Here is a 17,370-nt window from a genome sequence, read left to right on the forward strand (position 1 = left end):
TACATTACATTCTAGGGAATCGTTTATTTATTACTTTTTTAAAGAAAGGCGGAGTAAGTGGGGAAGATGAAAACAAAGGTGCCAACACTTTCTACTCTGGTTGATACTCAAGGGTATGTACTTACTCTTGGTAGATCTATGAAGAATGCAAGATGCCCAGACTTGAGTATAGTGTGTTAATCTGACCACAGGAAGTGAAAAACTTAAAACAAAAGCACATTCAGATTTATTGAGGCATTTCAAGAACCAGTTCTGTAAACTAAGCAGAATAATTTTTCAGCAACTGCTAATGAAAGCATGTGATTTTTTTTTTTAAATGATTTTAGCTTTAAGAAAGTTAAGCATGTACAGGAAATTAAGAGGGAACATAAAGAAACTGAAGTGGTATGTTTAGAGTTTAAGATTTCATGTTATCATGGTGAATAAGGTGGTGGTGACTGATCTGCAGCAATTTTTTCATAAGCTGGTGGAGCATCAGGTACCTATGGGAAGGAAAACGGGTGTGAAAAATTGAAAAAACAATTGAGGTGCAAGAAAATGACATTAAAGATGCAGCAAGCTGTTTACCTTCATATCAGATATGATACTACAGTTTAAAATAGCTGAGCTCATTCATTAGGTCTTAATTTTTTGTAAGGTTAGTTTTTGCTAATATGTTTTTTGGTTTTGCATCAGATTAAATTCATTTTGTTTGTATAATTCATTCAAGCAGAGAATTTTCAGTGCTATAAGGACAGGAATTCTTAAAAAAAGGAAAACTTTTTTTTATACTGAGAATTCAGACTAATATTAAAAAGTTTCTTTAAGAGTCTTGATGAAGGTACGTTGTCTTATTTCCAATGTCAACAATTTGGGCAGCATATTTAAAATTGGTTGTAAATTAGCCTTTTCCCTTTTCTAAAACTATTTAAACACTTCAATAACTTAACTTAATTGATAAATATGTATTTTAACTTTTCTTAAGATTATAGATTTGAATGTTCATCTTTCCATAATGATTGTATAGATGAGGCGCTTAGGGACATGGTTTAGTGGGCATGGTGGTGTTGGGTTAACGGTTGGACTTGATGATCTTAGAGGTCTTTTCCAACCTTAATGATTCTATGATTCTATGATTCTATGATTCTATGATTCTATGATTCTATGATTCTATGATTAGAGGAGCTAAAACCCTGAAGTTTTATAATGTTTCCTGACAATCCTTGTCAGGGTATAGTATACCAGACAGGCATTTGTTGTTTGTCAGAATGGCAGAACATCTATCAGGGAGATGTTTGTTTATTCAGTATATTTCAGCATTCAGGTGTTACATCTTTCTAATAGATCACATAATGATCATACAACTTAAGAATAAAGGTAGGTGAAGGAAGAGAATTTTTTAAAAGAATTCTTAACAGTAGATTTTAAAAACGCTTTTCACAGTAAAAGTTGTGCAAAATACTACTTTTTAAGTTAATGTAGAGGCATTGAAGACCCAATCTAGAGAGCACTCCCCAAGAAAGAAATCATCAACAAGTGACTGTTTACCAAGATTGTCTCCCCATGTCTTACTATGTTGTAAGTAAATGAAACCTTGAGTTGCAGCTTACCACAGAATTGAAGTTTCTGTATTCCTGCAGAGCCGTTTTGCAGTCCAGTATTGTTCCCTCACCTACCACGGTTCGTATTGTGCCCACACTAGAGCTTTTGCTCTGTGACAGATCATAAAGAAATATGGGGAATATGAAAGGAAGAAGAGAATGTGAAGTTGGAGCAAATTATGCATCATTTAATATTTGACAGCACATTTACAGTATGTATTAGAATCCAGGATTAGGGCCAGACACAATGCCAGCAAGTAAGAGGGGTAATCTACCTGTCACTTTCTGCTGTCTCTGCTGAGACATACTCTTTCTCCTGTATTATCCAATTACATTGCCAGAAAAATGAGGATCACATTTTTTAGGTCCAGGACTGCTGCAGGAACTGACACCTTCTCACATACCTGAATGCCTCCTCCTTTTTAACCCACCCATTTTTTTCTTTAATCTTCAAGCTTTTTCTTTTCCATTTTTCCACCATTTCTTTTGTATACATTCTGTACCAGTTCTCCCCTAGCCAAAAAGCCTAACAAAAATTCGATTTTCAAAACCAGAAAGCAGCAATCTGCAATGAGAAGGAATTAAAAAAGAGATTGTGCTTTTTGTGGTGATGTACAAAGCAGGCATGAAAGAACTCTGGTTTGCTTTTTGAAATTTTTTTTTTTATTACCTTATTTTTGCAACATTTCACTATGAAAGTTCAGGTTTTATGTATTCTGCAAGTTGATATATGTACTGGATAGATCACTGGAAAGGTAACAGGACAAAGTTATTGGAAACAGCAAGGAAATGGATTTGCTGACTTGGATGAGAGGTATATTTTTTAATTCCGAATGGTCACATCTTTTTCAAAATATTAGGATAACTAGAAGATATTTACTGTAAAACATATAATTGGATAAAGCTTTTACTTTAAAGTGAAAGTCTCTCCTTTCATAGGAGAGAGCGCAGAATTTCGAAGATACATCTTTGAGACTTCTAACAACAGATGTTATGAGAAGAATTGTACCTTTTTTTATACATTTTTTAAAAAGACACAAAGTAGTATTTTTTAGAAGTAGCGTTTAGAAAGCAAACCTGAAACCTGCCCTGCTTTTTTGTAAATCTTAAAGCTGTAAGTCAACTTTTATACAAAAAAATCATGCATTACCCATACATGAACATAATATTTACTCAGTTATTTCTAACAGTTATTTTTCTTCTCTCCTTCCTAGATCTACTCTAATCATATCTGTCCTTGTGTAGGGGTAAGTAGTTAATATGTTCTTTTTATTTAAGTGAAAATACACAGAACACATCTTGGTTTTGTGTAAATATTAAATATAATGCTTCCTAGCGATCAGTTTTTCCACTGGTATGTTATGCAAAGTTGGGCAAGTGGCTTCATCTCCTTATGCTTCTGCTTCCTCTTACCCCTTTGCCTGACTTGCAAGTTCTTCAGGGCAGGGTGTCTTTCATATTCTGTGGTTTTACCCGTGTATATATCAGTGTATATATTGCCTGAGATAATCATGTCCTATTACAGAATTGATGTTCTCTGCAGTAATGTAATGCATATCACGATAATACGTTGTCAAAATAATAGCATGCTAGAAAGTGAGTTGCCATGCTTACCCGCAGACTTTTATAGCCACTACGTCTTTTGTAATACCAGCAGCCAAAGATAAGTAAAATTGCCAGCACCAGAATGAAGAGTCCAATACCCAGAGCTCTGTTGGGAAAGCAAAACAAAATAATTAACACCAGAACTAGATGCATTCTTCTGGCAGCAAGAATGATTAGAGCAAAAGTTTGTATCAGTATCCTTTTATCAGAGGAAGGCATGGAGCAGAATTTGCGTCAGAAAATAGACCAAGTATCAATAACTTCAGCCAGTCTCTGTAGATTAGGAAGTTAAATTTTCTGCCAAGTTCTTAAGCATTTCAAAAATGAGGAATATATTGCTTAGATAATATATTATCTACCAGTGACTACTGCTTCTAAAAAAGTTCCTGCCTGTAAATCCAGCAAACAGCATTGCAATATTGGAAGAGAATGTGAAATAAATTAAATACCACACCTGCAGAGACACAGCTCACGTTTATTCACTAAATTTCTCTAGGCAGCAAGTATTGAGAAATGTATCCTAATTGCATCATACTGCAACAACTGCTGGTGATAGAAGGATTTTTTGGATACATAAAACACTACACAACCTCAAAACCCGAGTGAGAAACTTTGAATTATTCATAAAGAGCTCTATAATTCTTTAGTTCTTGTTCCGTGACATACTAGGCACAGTATTGGTGTCACTGGGTCATTTTGTGGAACATAGGCTTTGCAAACTGTGCTGTAAGACATCCTTCCCACTGCTTACCGAGGACTTGGGAGAAGTAGCATAGTTTCACTATCGGCCAGAAAGCAAGCTGACAAAGTAATTGCAAGTTTCCTAGTCACCCTTCCTCCTGTGCTAATATCCTCCCTGTTAAGACATACAGAATTCACTCCCCATTTTTTTATTCTTTGTCTGCTCAGGAACAGAAGAGTCTGCGAAACGCTTAAAGGGAGAAGAGGACAGGAAAAAAAATTACCACGAGTCAGAATAAACTCATTCTAACATACTTTTATACATCTTATATCCAGTTGCCCTGCAATAATTATCACCAGGCTTTTCCATTGGGACTGAGGAGTGGGGTATGTGACTTATCAGAGACCTTTTATATCTATTTGCTATCATTTTCACTGACTCAGAGTCTCGTGAAGGAGTGTTTCCTTGTGACCTAAGAAGCCTGAAAGAAGATGTAAGCAGATTCATGTGGCAGAACAGGCTGTCTTTTTGTCTGAATTGTCTGTGTGCTGTTTGAAGCATGAAGCCCTGTGGAGCCAAAGGGATTTTCTTTTTCACAAGTACCTGAATCTTGCAAGTTGCTCCTGCCCCTTCAAGACTCTGTGTTGGCTGGAGATCTGTTTAACACAAGAATACAGCTCACAGCATTCACTCGCTTCCTGGTGCAGCCGTGTTGCCGCTGATCTTCAAAGTTACGAGATGGCTCCATTGGTTTTGTTACTGTCCCCAGCACAGTTAAAACTTGGATAGACTACTTCTCCAAGCAACTGCTGCCTTTTCTGCATTTTGAGAATGCTTTCTGCTTTTCATGTGCTCTGTAGTTTTAGCCATCCTTTAGCCTGTATCCCCCACAGAATGTATGTCATTTCTGGAGTTGGGGATTTTAACTGCCGTCTAACTCCTTCCCTACCTATTCAGAGGCTAGTATTAAAAGTGGGTATGCAATTTCTTGCAATTCCAGTTAAAGTTGCAGCTGTGATATTAGTAACCTGTACTTATATCTTGAATGCTTCTTCTGGTACTGGAAGAAGAGAGTCACTTTTCCCTCGCATATCTAGAAAAACTGCTTACAATTGCAGCCACTGGAATTTGCGGCAGTTAGAGGTGAGCATGCTTAGTTTCAAATGCTGAGACATGACTAGCCAGCTTTCTCTTTTGGAGAACTGAATTGCTGTGGAAGGACTATGAGAGCACCTTCCCCTTTGTTTATTCTCTCTGCCCAGGGATGAACATGGAGAAACAAATATCTTGCAGTATGGGGAGGGGGGGGGACAAGTCACCAAGTTTGGTGGCCAGTAAACCAGTACCAGAAGCACATTCCACATACAGATATCCCAAGCACATTGGAAATATTTGTCTAAAGTAATAACACATCACCAGTGGGATAGAGTCTCTAGTAATCCAAGACCCAACGTATTTTATTGTAAGGCAAAACTAACAAAGTATTAGCTTGAATTAGTTCTGCTTAAGTGGAGTCTCATCCAGAAACAATTTACTGAGAGTCACATTTGTATGGCATTGACATCTCCATCTGCTTTTTGATAGTATTTTACCGTTTCTCTGTGGTTTTCACTTATATTATTCTTTAGGGTGAGACAATGTCCCTTTGAGGTTCTGAAGAGAGGTATGTCAATCTGGAAATAAAACTTAGTGTAAGGATCACCTTGCAACAGCCTCAAAAGAAAATTCTAAATAAGCCTCAATAAACCTGGTAATTTTATTATAAAGGTTAATGACTTGTGATCATATGATCAAACTCTAGATTCCTGAATTCTGCAATTCTGATTCTTCTTAACCATTGAGAGCTCTTTATGATTCTGCAATGATAAACATTAGAGACAGCTACAGGATAGCTAAAATGCACTTCACCTATATACAACGGTGACTTTTTCTGACACTATTTTTTATATTTCTTTCAATGTAAATTTTTTTCACCAGCTTACATTCTAACATAGGTTTTGCTTTATGCTTACTCTTCTGCTGCAAGATAGCTGTGTCCTTTCCCTCTGAAAAAGTTGCCATCTGGATGGTGGTTTCTTCTGGGCATTTTGTGAGCTTGGTCCCGCTCAAACCTACAGGATAGAAATACAGTGCCTCAGTGCCATAAATAATTTGTTATCTTTAAAGCATAATATTATCAACTTTTTTGCTTTAATGGGAGCATTTTAGGGAGGCACAACAATCTGATACCTTCTGCATCGAGTAGATCCATACACATATGCTACTGTCCCAATTTAAGGCAAAACCCAAAACCGTAACTATAGTCTACATTTGAATAGCTCCACTGACATCAAGGTATTTGCACCTGAGTGCCACAGAGAAGAATTTGACATGGTCTCTTTAGGTACTAAGTGATGGCAGGCTTCTGAAGTAAAATCTCTCAGGAATATAGAAAGAAAGGCAATTTACCTGGACAAGAAAAACTATTCAGAAGAAGAAAAACTAATATTGTCCTTACAAGTTATTCTGGTATTCCCTGTAAATGCTCAAGGGCCATGGTTTCAATCAGCATAAACTCTCAGAGATCTGTTGATTTTCAGGTGGTTATACTAATTTATATCTGCTGACAATCTCTACTTAGATGTGCAGGGAATTTATATTGTAATCTTTATTTCCAGTCTTAAGGGAATAATCATCCAGCTAAAAGCAGTCTGAACAGTTAAAAATCTAATTGATCAAATATAGTGAAGAAGAAATCCACAAGTAATCATTTTCTGTCATTTAAAGAGCACAACAACAGATCCTACTTGATAGTATCCAGCTAATCTACCTACCTTACACAGGTAAAGTATAAAATCCAATTACTTTACTGAAGACAATTCTAGCCAAGGAAACAAAACATTTTCAGAGTTCTCTTAGAGACAGTCAAGTCTCCTCTGAAGCATAATTTTGAAGCAACACAGAAAACGTTGGGTAGAATAAAAAAATACAAATCTTACCTCCTTCAGACCTGTATTCTCTCTGTTAACTGAAAGACATGTACAGCTTTCTTTTCCTTGACTTGGTCTGTTGTTTTCTTCTTTGATCTGTTCTCTTATGACTATCACGAGTTTAAATTCCTTTCAGTACAGCTTCTGAACGCATTAATTAGCATGAAAGAGGCAAGGAGACAACTTTTCATTTTCTTCTTACAGTCTGCATCCTTCCCTTCTAATAAGCAGCTGAAAAATCTGTTATTTCTTCATTTATTACATACCCTCTGAGAAATGGCTCAACACCATTTTACCCGCCTAATCAGTATAAGCTCCTAGAGTGGGCAGACTACTTCTAAATTCAAACATGTTTTGAATGGGAGCTGGTATAAACAAGAGTTTTCGCATTTGTTTAACTATAGCTTTGTTTATGCACGCTATTTGCACCATTGTAACACTGTGGAAACTAGTATAGTTGGAGCAAAACTCATAGATGGATGCTATTATACCATGATAGAAGTGTCTTAGATTAGGGGAAGTACAGTTTAATTCTGTAATGGTAAGCAAATGCTGCAACAAAAAAAGAGTCTGTCCCATGGGCTGCAGAACTAACGAAGCCTGATTTCCTATGGATTTGTGTGAATTGCCTGTGCTCATGCTGCAGTAACTCCATTTACAACGCCAGGCAAGAAATGGCAGTCTGTGATTAATTCAGAGGTCTGGGTACTGGCCAGCAGTGTTAGTTACTGCCAAAAAAAAAGAAGATATAAGAACCGTGTTCTGCTGGTCATTTCTCGCAATGAATCATTAATTTGGGCCTCTCTATCCTGCCACAGATTCTTTTTTTTGAGTTTTAAGGACTCAAAACTTCTAAGTTTTCGCTTATCTTTGAAGCTGTGAACCTGTCTCTAAATGCGGTTCAGAATGGCTGACAGACTCAAAAGTGTATAGGAAAGAACAGATAGTGTGAGACATCAACATCCATTTCCTTAGGAAATCAGATGAAAAGTCTTACAATCAATATTCTTAGCTAGTGCAGGACTGGGAAGAGCCAGACCATTTTTCTGCTTGTGTGTTTTGCCTAATTGTGGTAAAAATCTCATCTTTCTTCAGATATTTTTCCATGGTGGTGCCCAGTGACAGGACCAGAGGCAATGCCCACAGACTGAAGCACAGGAGGTGCCCTCTGAAGATCAGGAAACACTTTTTTACCATGACGGTGACTGAGCCCTGGCACAGGTTGCCCGGAGAGGTTGTGGAGCCTCCATCCTTGGAGATATTCAAAAGCCGTCTGGACATGGTCCTGGGCAACCGGCTCTAGGTGGCCCTGTTGGAGCAGGGGGTTAGACCTCCAGAGGTCCCTGCCAACCTCAACCATTCTGTGATTAACACCAGAAGGATCTAATTGTTTTTGCTAGACCCATTGAAATTTGAAACCACATTTTTTGAGGAAGGAAAAATAAAGGGAGGAAGAAGAATGAACATTAGTGAGGAGCATAAACTTGCTCATTTGGCCAAATGGTTCAGTGTTTGTCTTACATTATCCCAGATGAACTCAATGGGAGTTTCAAAGGTGAAGGAGATGTAGGGAAAAAGGAAAATTTCTGTAGATACCTGTGTGTGTAAAACAGTAAATGTATGCTACCACAGTCTATCAAGTTCCCCAGCAACATGCCAGCTCTTGTGCAGTACTCTGAAAATATCGTAGAAGTCATTATCAAATCATGTGTTTTCCTGAAGAAAAGTTTCACGGCTGGGAGAGGATGATAACTGAAGGGTACTGTTTGTTCTTGTCAGAATCAAAACGGACATATAGAAAATCCATGTGATACCAAAACCAGTCACTGCCACACTGCCTCAAGCAGTGTGGGGGTCAAAATGTCAACTGATTGAGTATTTTGTGTTCTGAATGAATCTCTTGTTAATAGTGTAACGAAGGGAAAAAAAGAACAACTTTGTCATGGATCTGTGGTGTCATCTGCACAATGCTGCTGTTGAGGAATTGGGTGGATGAGAACGGGAGACACCATGTCCTGGTTCTGATCTCATTTTTTTAACAAAATCTTGTTTCTCTAAGGTGGTGCTGCTAACTCAGTCAGTGTAAAGTCCCTGGAATTGATGTATGGATTCCACAGGTGTTACCTTTTTAAAGATAACATTTCAGAATGAGAAGAGGATGGAAGAGGAGGAGTACTTAGGAGAAACGCCAAAGCAACCCAGGCCTTTTGTGATAGGCAGCAACCTGTGGCAAGCCTAGGACACTCTGATTCATTTCACTCGTATGAAATGAATGCTTCTAGTCTGAAAATAACATGCTTGAACTTTTAAAAGGAATAGCAATTGGTTTTATGCTGTTGACAGTGTGATTCCATCTTTCCAGGACAAGATCCTGGGATTTTTATTCATTATTTCCCTTAATTGATAATCTTTATTTTTCTCTGGCATTTGAGGCTTCCTACAGCAGGCAGAGCAAAGAAACATAACTACCTTGACACCTGATTTAGTAAAGGCTTTAGTTTTGAGTTTTATGGGAATTTCAGTGGAAACTGTCAAGTATTTCAGTGCTAAATCTACATTAACAGTAACACAATACAGTAAGAGTAAATAAGGAGATTATACCCCTTTTAGCTGATCCTGAGGATCCTCATCTCTCCATGGTTTCGGGATTTACTTTAAAGCAGGTATTATCTGGCTACCAGAGCTGAACATTTCCACTATAGGCCTGATTTAGAGCTTTTTGAAAAGAAGCTGTTCCTCAAATTGCTGCTACCTCAACTGCAGGCACCTCCAGGAAGCAACATGTTGTCCTGTAGACTGCCTTGCACAGACACAGATAATATGTTGTCATCCTGAAAGCCTGGTTCATGAAAGTAATTTCCTCCTCAAGTAATTTCCAAGTGACACTGTGGTCCTTAGTATCAGACCCATCTCCCTCTGCTCCATCTCTGAACGATGTACAGTAGAGAAGGAATGGTAGTCTTAATCCTGTAGTAGCTATGCCAAGAGGAGGCCACAAATGCAGTGGTGCCTGTGTTCCTGCACCCTGTTTTTCCAAAGAAAAAAGATTGGATAGCTTTCTGGCAGTGTTTTTCTTTGCTGCTACTTTGTCCGTGGTTGACTGGAGGTTCTGAGCCCAGAGGATTGTTCAGATTTATGGGACTTTTTCCATGAGATGCAGGATGACCAACCATGGGTGAAAATCTTTTGGATGCAGTCAGGTGCTATCAAGGTGAGGCGGAGTTATGACTTTCCTTGCATGTAATTTCAGGAGGCCATACCGGCATTCAAGAGAATGGTGGTGCTTTCTAAAGCCTCACAGTCCTGTTTCCACCAGTGAGTGGCTAACTGGTTTGGGATGAGAAACACCTTGCAGGTAAGCTCCTGATTTAGGTCTCTATGGCCATCTCAGAAACTCTTTGTTTGAAGACACTGGCAACACTGACTTCATCATTAGCAGCTTGGAACGAAAGAGCCCTTTGCAAGTAATCCCCACAGTAATAGTCCAGTGAAACTTAACTTGGAATATTGCCGCTACAGCTGAAGTAAAAGCAGTCCCAAAATGAAAACAAACACTCGATAATTTTTCTGTGCTATTAAACAGATGAGTAGTCATCAGCTGACAGTGTCCAGGTGACTAATACTATTCAGTGCATTTGGCAAAAAAAAAAAAAAAAAAATTTTTCCTTTCTCCCTTCAGAGGGTCACAGGATCCTGTTCAGGCTGGTGGGGACCTGGGGAAGTTTCCAGCCCCTTCCCTGCCCAGAGCAGAGCCAGTTCTGGGCTCAGACCGGGCTGCTCAGGGTTTCACCCAGTCGGGGCATGAAACCCCCGAGGATGGAGACGGCCCAACCTCCCTGGGCCCCGGCTCCACCACCGGGCTGCCCTCGTGGCTCCGGCCTGAGCCTCTGTGGTTCAGCGTGTGCTGCTGCCTCTCGCCCTCCTGCCAGGCACCGCTGTGAAGGGCCCAGCTGCGTCTGCTCCATCCCTGCCATCAGTGCCGGGGATGCTGGTGGGTGCCCCCAAAGCCGCCCCTTCTCCCGGCTGAACCAGCCCCGGTCCCGCAGCCTCTCAGTGGCCCTCTGCTGAACTCAGTCTTGTTTATCAACTTTTTTCCTGTACTTGGTGCCCCAAAATGGAAGCACAACTGCAGAGCAGAAGGGAATAATCGCCTTCCTTCATCTACTGTCTGTGCGCCTGTTCATACAGCCCAGGATGCCACTAGCCTTCTTTACTGCCCATGTCAGATGTCAAGATACATCAAAATACAGAAATCGGTGACAGAGCTTGTAAATAAAATAAAGAATTTTAACGAAAGTCGGAGGTGGAAACTGCATCTATTAAATATCTCTCCCTTCCTCCCCGCCCTCCAACAATTCCCCTTCCTTTCTTTTTATAAAATGAAGACTTATTTTAAATATTGGAACAGTGCAGAAGACTGAAGAATAATACTTTCTAGAAAAATCTAAGTTTTTCAATTGACATGATTGAAAAATGTTTTTTCAGAAATTTCAGGGTCTTGCTACAAGACTTTGCCCACCCAGTTGTGTCCCTTCCAATGTGTGTTCTGCAATCAAGCCCTCACAGATAGTTGATTTATTAGTGGTTCAGCTAATTTCCTGTAAGCTAAATTAAATTTTTGAAATAATTGTTATTCTTATGAGACAGGAAATAATTATTTTAGATGAGTGATTTATGTTAAACTTGGCTTCACAGATAAAGTGTTTCAATGGTAAAAATTTCTCTTCATCACTAGGGCAGCTATGACATTTGTAATAGTTTGAAAGCTTTTACTGTTTCTTTTTAAATGTGATGCAGCCCTTCCTCTCTTTTTTTACATTCTCTCTTCCCCCTGATAAAAGAAAATGACCAAAAAAAAAAAGATTTGGATACAGACTCTTTATTCTCATAAATTGAATATTTGCTCAAAGAGCCTCAGGATAGTTGAAATGTGGAACAAAGAGGACCCCAGGAAGTCATCTAGTTCATCCTACTGTTCTGAAGCACAATTGAATATATTTAGATTCTGTCTCATGTTTTACCTATTCTCTGATATCTCCATGTTCTCATATTCTCTCTATAGTCTGTTTCTACGCTTAACAGGCTACAACGTTTTTTCCCCATTATATAACTCTGCTTTGCTGCAAATGATATCAATTACTAATTGCCTTAACAAGGAAAGGAATTAATTGTGTCTTCTTTATCTCAAACTATTATGGATTTGAAGGCTGTTCTCAGGCTCTGTACAACCTTTTTCTGAAGTTTTCCAAATGGGGCAAACTTTATTTCTTACACTTTTTCTTTTGGCTGTGTTTTCTTAACCTTTCTCATTCTTGTTCCACTTAATTCTTTGCAGCTTATGTACCTCTTCCAGTTAAAGCCTTGCAAGCATCATTATCTCCTCTCTCTTACAGAAAGACATTTACTGTTTTTAATATAGGGTTGCATTTGGGATTCTTACTCAGTTTGAAGTCCACAGTAGCCTTAGGTCTTCCTCTGTTATTCATTAATCCTTCTCCATTTTATGTGTGTGTATTTTGCTTTTCACTTCTGATATTTAGGACTGCATTTCTCTCTACTGAATTCTGTTGTTCATGTAACTTTCCCCATTTATCAAGTTTATTTATTTATCAGGCTCCAGCCCTGATCTGTAGAGTACCTGCAAACCCTTCAGCTCAAAACTATATTCGTGTACTCTTGCTTTCACATCCAACTTTTTTACTGAAAATACTGAACACTACTTCCCCAAGCTAAGTATCTGTGAGCTGCTGCCTCTTTGTATTTGATAGTGATGGCTGCAGTCTGTATTTGGGGGGAGGATTATCTGCTGCATACACGCTTCACGGTAATTTCACTTAGACCATAGTTTCCCTAGTTTGCTTATTGCGGCCCTGTGGGACTATGTTCAAGATTTGTATAGTCAAAATGCAACTTCAGCATCAAAATAATATGATAATGGTTATTGGTGTGGTTTGCTTGTAACCTAATGACTTTCTTCCTCAAACATTCCTGTCTAAAACTTCCATCATTTTATAAATCCTACTAATATTGAGTTTGGAGAAAATAAAACACTTCCATATGTCCTGAAATGCTGTAAGATGTCCGGTATAGTCACACCACTACGTCATGTTCTTGATACCTTCTGTTTTGAAGCTTCAGGAGATGGAGGGAAGGGTAGGCTAATGTTGACTTTTCTGGTTTAGTATGAGTCTGGCTTCCTTTTTCTTTTCTCTGTTGGAGTTGATCTAAAGTAACTAAAAATCCAGCTGACAGGACAAGCGTGGCTCCTGCCATGTAGAAGCCTGCTCTGTAATCTCCAGCCATGTCCACGATCAGACCTGGAGAGAAACAAATGACAGCAATGTGATTGATTGATAGAAAACAGGCTAATGTGAATTAGCTCAGCAGTGTGAACATATCCTCTCACAAAGGGAGTATGCTGGCTACATACCTGTCTTGCAGCTTTCTACATCATGAGTGTATGGAGCACCCCTTTATAGCATTTTAAAATTTGAAACACAATTCACGTCTCATTTACTTTGCCTATGTGAATTGCTAGTAAAACAAAACACTATACAGTTTGAAGCACTTTCCAACCTAAAACATGGCAGACAACTAAGATAATGGCAGAAAAAAAACAAATCATGCAGCTTTGTATCTGAGTAGCCCCATGTTCTGTGGTTGCTGTAATCTGTCATCAGTTGCCGTAATTTGGGCCATAACTGTACAGCACGAGAGAGTTTAAAAAAGGAAAGGAGAGGCCTCTCCTGGAGACACAGTTGGAGGGGCTGCCTGCAGTGTTATGGGCTTTAAAGTTCATCATTTTACAAAGAGTCACAGATGTTTGTTAACAAAAAGGTTTTCAGATAGCTTTAAGCCAACCAAAATGCCTAATGCCATTGTGTACCGTAATGAAAAAACAGTAGTATAGCAGCAGTACGGCAGCAGTCTATGTGGTAGTATCAGCTGCTCTGTGGGTACAATGGCAGGTTCATTTGTGGGCTGATGAAGGCTGCCTGCTTGGTCTCACATCGGAAAATTTGTCCACATTTAGTGTACTCCCTAGCCCTCATTCCAATCTAACATCAGCCCTCTTAGGCAAAGGAACTCTGAATCCAAATCTTTTAGATTTTACTCTTAAAGTAGGAGAGGAGAGCTTGAGAAGCACTTAGGGTTCCCTCCTCTTCCATACCTTCTTTTTAGCTTACTGTATATACACAAAGGAGTCGGACTGATCCCCAGGTAATCAGTACTAGTGACCAGCCACTATATAAATGTCTTGTTATCTTTGTATTTTATTCAGATCTTCCCAACATACTTTTGATACTGTTCTGTCTCAAATTCTCTATACATCTTCCTGGTTCCTGTATTTTCAAAAATTAATTAAAATGTTCCAGTATTCAGTCTGACTCATTTGCAACCTAGTAGTGGTGTCATTACCACAAAAATCACTGTGGTCTTTGAATGAGGACTCAGATCTATTTTACAAGTCACATTGGTAATTTTTCTCCATATCACTTTGTAAAGTCCCTACAGCTTGCAGCTTGTTTATCTTGCATTTTTCCAAGACGACTTTGTCTCATTGCCAGCCCATAAATCTGTGCTGTCTCATTGTCTGCTCTCTCTTCCCACTGTTTTTATGTGCTGCCTCCCCCATTTATTATATTGGTTAGCTCAAATGCTGTCTGAAAACAGCAGGCATCTCTGTGAATATTTCCTTGAGGTTCACATAGCCTAATGTTTCAAGCTGTTCAATTTGGCCTTCTGTAGAAACCCTCCCAACACCACCAGAATTTATGCAACAGCACTAGTCTCAAATTTTAGTTTCTTCTCTGAAATTACAGATCTGCTGCTTGTCCCAAAGGTACACTTTCATTGCAAGACAGTGGGAGTCCATCAGGTGGGATTCTGTGGGATTCACAAAGCAGGAATACCACCACGCAAATTCTCCCATTCCTCCCTGGTTTCATATTGGACAGGTATCTCTAAAACCACAGAGAAAAGAGGGAGCAAGATATTTTGGAAAGGAATTAGGCTGATTCTTTCTTTCTATATACTTCTTGGTCCAGATGCCCCTGAGCTAAAAAAGGGGGAAATTTGGGTCCAGATCCAGGTTTTTTCAGTTTGGGTTAACATTCCCCTTTCTTCTTGTAAACTGTATTTGGCAGAGTATCATCTTAACTTACCAGCAAGAGGAGGCCCCACAAAACCTCCAGTGCTTCGAATGAGCATGAAAAGCCCTAGAGCACTGTCAAAATCTGGCATGCCTACAACATCTGCTAGTACTGTAATGTGAACAGCGACTGTTGTGCCAAAGAAGAATCCATAGAAGCCAGTGAATATAGCCAAGGACAGGTAATTGTTAGCCAGTGGCAACAGCATCAGGGAAGTACTGATCAGTGTAATTGTCATTGTCAGCAAATGAACAGTTTTGGTAACGTGGAGATTGGCATACCAGCCACATAGCAGTCTGCCTGCAAAGTCCACCATAGCCAAAATGGATAGGAGTGATGCAGTCCACGATTCGTCTATTCCCAGGCTGTAGCTGAGTGGAACTAAAAATAACGGAGGAACAAAAAAACTCATAGCAGCTAATATGCCAAAAATGGCATAAAGTACAAACTCCGGTCGCCTCACAAGCATCCAGTTGAAGGTTTTCTGTGTGACAGGAGACTTATCTTCTTTGTCTATCCTAGATGCACCATTGCCAGGTGGTGTCTCAGTTTCAGAATGGCTAGCCTCAAGGAGGCAGCTGCTTGCCAGGGGTCGCATCAGTACTCCACAGACACAAATATTGAGTTGGATGCCACCTATGATCAAGAGGGCACCTTTCCATCCATATTGACTAATCAACCACTGGAAAAATGGCCCAAACGTGAATGCAAAGGCACATTCTCCAGCACTGGCAATAGCATTGGCCAAAGCTCTTTTCTTGGAGAAATAATGGCTAACAATGCTAATGGCTGGTGTCCATGAAAAGGAAATCCCAAGTCCTGAAAAACACCAATACAAATAGCACCAGTTAGACACTACTAAAGTATTTTGTGAAGGTGGAAATTAAAGCAGCCAGTGCTCCTACATATGCAAAGTTAAAAACTGGTAAAAGAAAAACGTTTTTGTTCCTAGCAGCAGCATGAGCTCAGCTGTACTATGTGTAAGAGTGTATTTGTGGCGTATGTTCTGTAAGAATAAGTTGTATGTTCAAGCAAAAAAGCAGGAGTCTGAAGTACACGCTATTATATTCTCACTGTGAAAAAAAAAAGTTGGTTTGACAAGTTTGCCACTGGGTGAGAAATCACATGGCCACGTGGTTGAAACCTGACAGATCTCAGAGTGTCCATGCTGTCCTAATTAAGGCTGATACTAGATCAGATCACTGGGTTAAGCTGAGCTGTGTTCAGGGTAGAAAGTGAGGGAGGACGTGAAGGAAGCCGGTGTATTACCTCTGTTTGCTCTTCATTTTCTTGCCTGACTGCTTTGAGCAGGCTTCAAACCTGCTCTAACTTACAGTGACTTTAATGGCTCCCTAGAAACTATTTGGCAGCCCAGGACTGCCAAAGGGCTCAAATTCCAGACATTTTCTCAGACATCCAGCATTGAACTGGGAATGGTTTGTTTTATTCCCTGCCAGCTTCACTTCCTGTTCCAGGAAAATCTGCTAGCTGTTGGAGACAACTTTCTGGCCTGTTTTCACCTGGAGTAAAGCAAAGGATCGGAATCAACTGAAAGTCTGGGCCTATGTTCAAAACATAAGATCCTTTCATAGAAAGTACAAAATTTGCAATCTCTACATCCTACAACCTACAATCACCTACAACCCTACTTCAGCACCCTTTAGGTTCTTTAAACCTTCACAGACTTCTTGGCTCTGAGAAAAAAAAATAAAACACTTTTCATTTTCTGGTTGCATATAATTTGCAGGTGAAAATTACTGGCATCTAATTATCCACCTTCTTTGTCATTGCAGGTTTCTAGCACAAATTCTTACTTCCAGAGTGGGACATGAGGGAAATGACCTTTAATGACCTTTATGGTTCTAGTTGCTCATAAAATGAAAATAGAAAACAGATTTTAAAACTCCTACCATTAGCACCCTCAAATAAGGGCTCTGAGTTGCTGGTGAAAGAAATCCATTAAGCCATAATGTCATACCCTGTAGGAAGCCAGTCGTTGCATACATCCAGACCATGTTGAGTCCAAGAAATCCCAGTGCCATTCCTGAAAAAGCCAGGAGTCCTCCAGTGATCACAACTACCCGATGGGTGTACCGTACACATAGTGAGCTGGCAACAGGGGCTGGGTCAGCAGCAAAATAGGAGAAAGATAAATACATTAGGAACATTAAGCTGATCGACAGGACCCAACAATAAAATAAAGCATTTGGAGGAGAAATTCCCTTATAATGTTCATCTCAAACAGCCTGAATTCTGCTGGATGGGGGGGGGTGTCAATCGAGATTTTAAAATTGGACTCTTGCTGATAAGGAAATTACTGTCCCTGCAGCACAGTTTTTAAAATATATTCAAAATATGTGGACTTTTTTTAAAGGGAAAGA

General features: G+C 39.4%; 2 protein-coding genes across 2 annotated transcripts in view; both read right to left on the minus strand.

Annotated features, from left to right (window-relative positions):
• Nucleotides 1-413: 413 nt before the first annotated feature.
• MLANA (melan-A) lies at nt 414-5,953 on the minus strand. Its single transcript, XM_009587671.1, has 4 exons — nt 5,880-5,953; nt 3,195-3,291; nt 1,590-1,691; nt 414-482 (listed from the first exon to the last, which is right to left on the minus strand). Exons 1-4 carry the CDS (start codon nt 5,951-5,953, stop codon nt 414-416), a joined length of 342 nt encoding a protein of 113 aa, XP_009585966.1.
• A 6,973-nt stretch (nt 5,954-12,926) lies between these two features.
• SLC16A13 (solute carrier family 16, member 13) overlaps nt 12,927-17,370 on the minus strand; it is an 8,215-nt gene continuing 3,771 nt past the window's right edge. The window contains exons 2-4 of the mRNA XM_009587672.1: nt 16,968-17,111; nt 15,002-15,808; nt 12,927-13,153 (exon numbers count right to left, since the gene is read on the minus strand). Coding sequence (XP_009585967.1) covers nt 12,927-13,153; nt 15,002-15,808; nt 16,968-17,111 — 1,178 coding nt within the window. The remainder of the gene's footprint in view (nt 13,154-15,001; nt 15,809-16,967; nt 17,112-17,370) is intronic.

The sequence above is a fragment of the Fulmarus glacialis genome, unplaced genomic scaffold (genome assembly GCF_000690835.1).
Source record: "Fulmarus glacialis isolate BGI_N327 unplaced genomic scaffold, ASM69083v1 scaffold40271, whole genome shotgun sequence".
Lineage (NCBI taxonomy): Eukaryota > Metazoa > Chordata > Aves > Procellariiformes > Procellariidae > Fulmarus > Fulmarus glacialis.

Excerpts from the sequence above, each read along its gene's own strand:
- MLANA (XM_009587671.1), bottom strand. The coding sequence starts at position 5,953 with ATGCCCAGAAGAAACCACCATCCAGATGGCAACTTTTTCAGAGGGAAA. Across the intron at positions 3,292-5,879 it reads AGCTATCTTGCAGCAGAAGA|AGCTCTGGGTATTGGACTCT; the intron begins GTAAGCATAAAG and ends CTTTCCCAACAG. Across the intron at positions 1,692-3,194 it reads GTGGCTATAAAAGTCTGCGG|AGCAAAAGCTCTAGTGTGGG; the intron begins GTAAGCATGGCA and ends GATCTGTCACAG.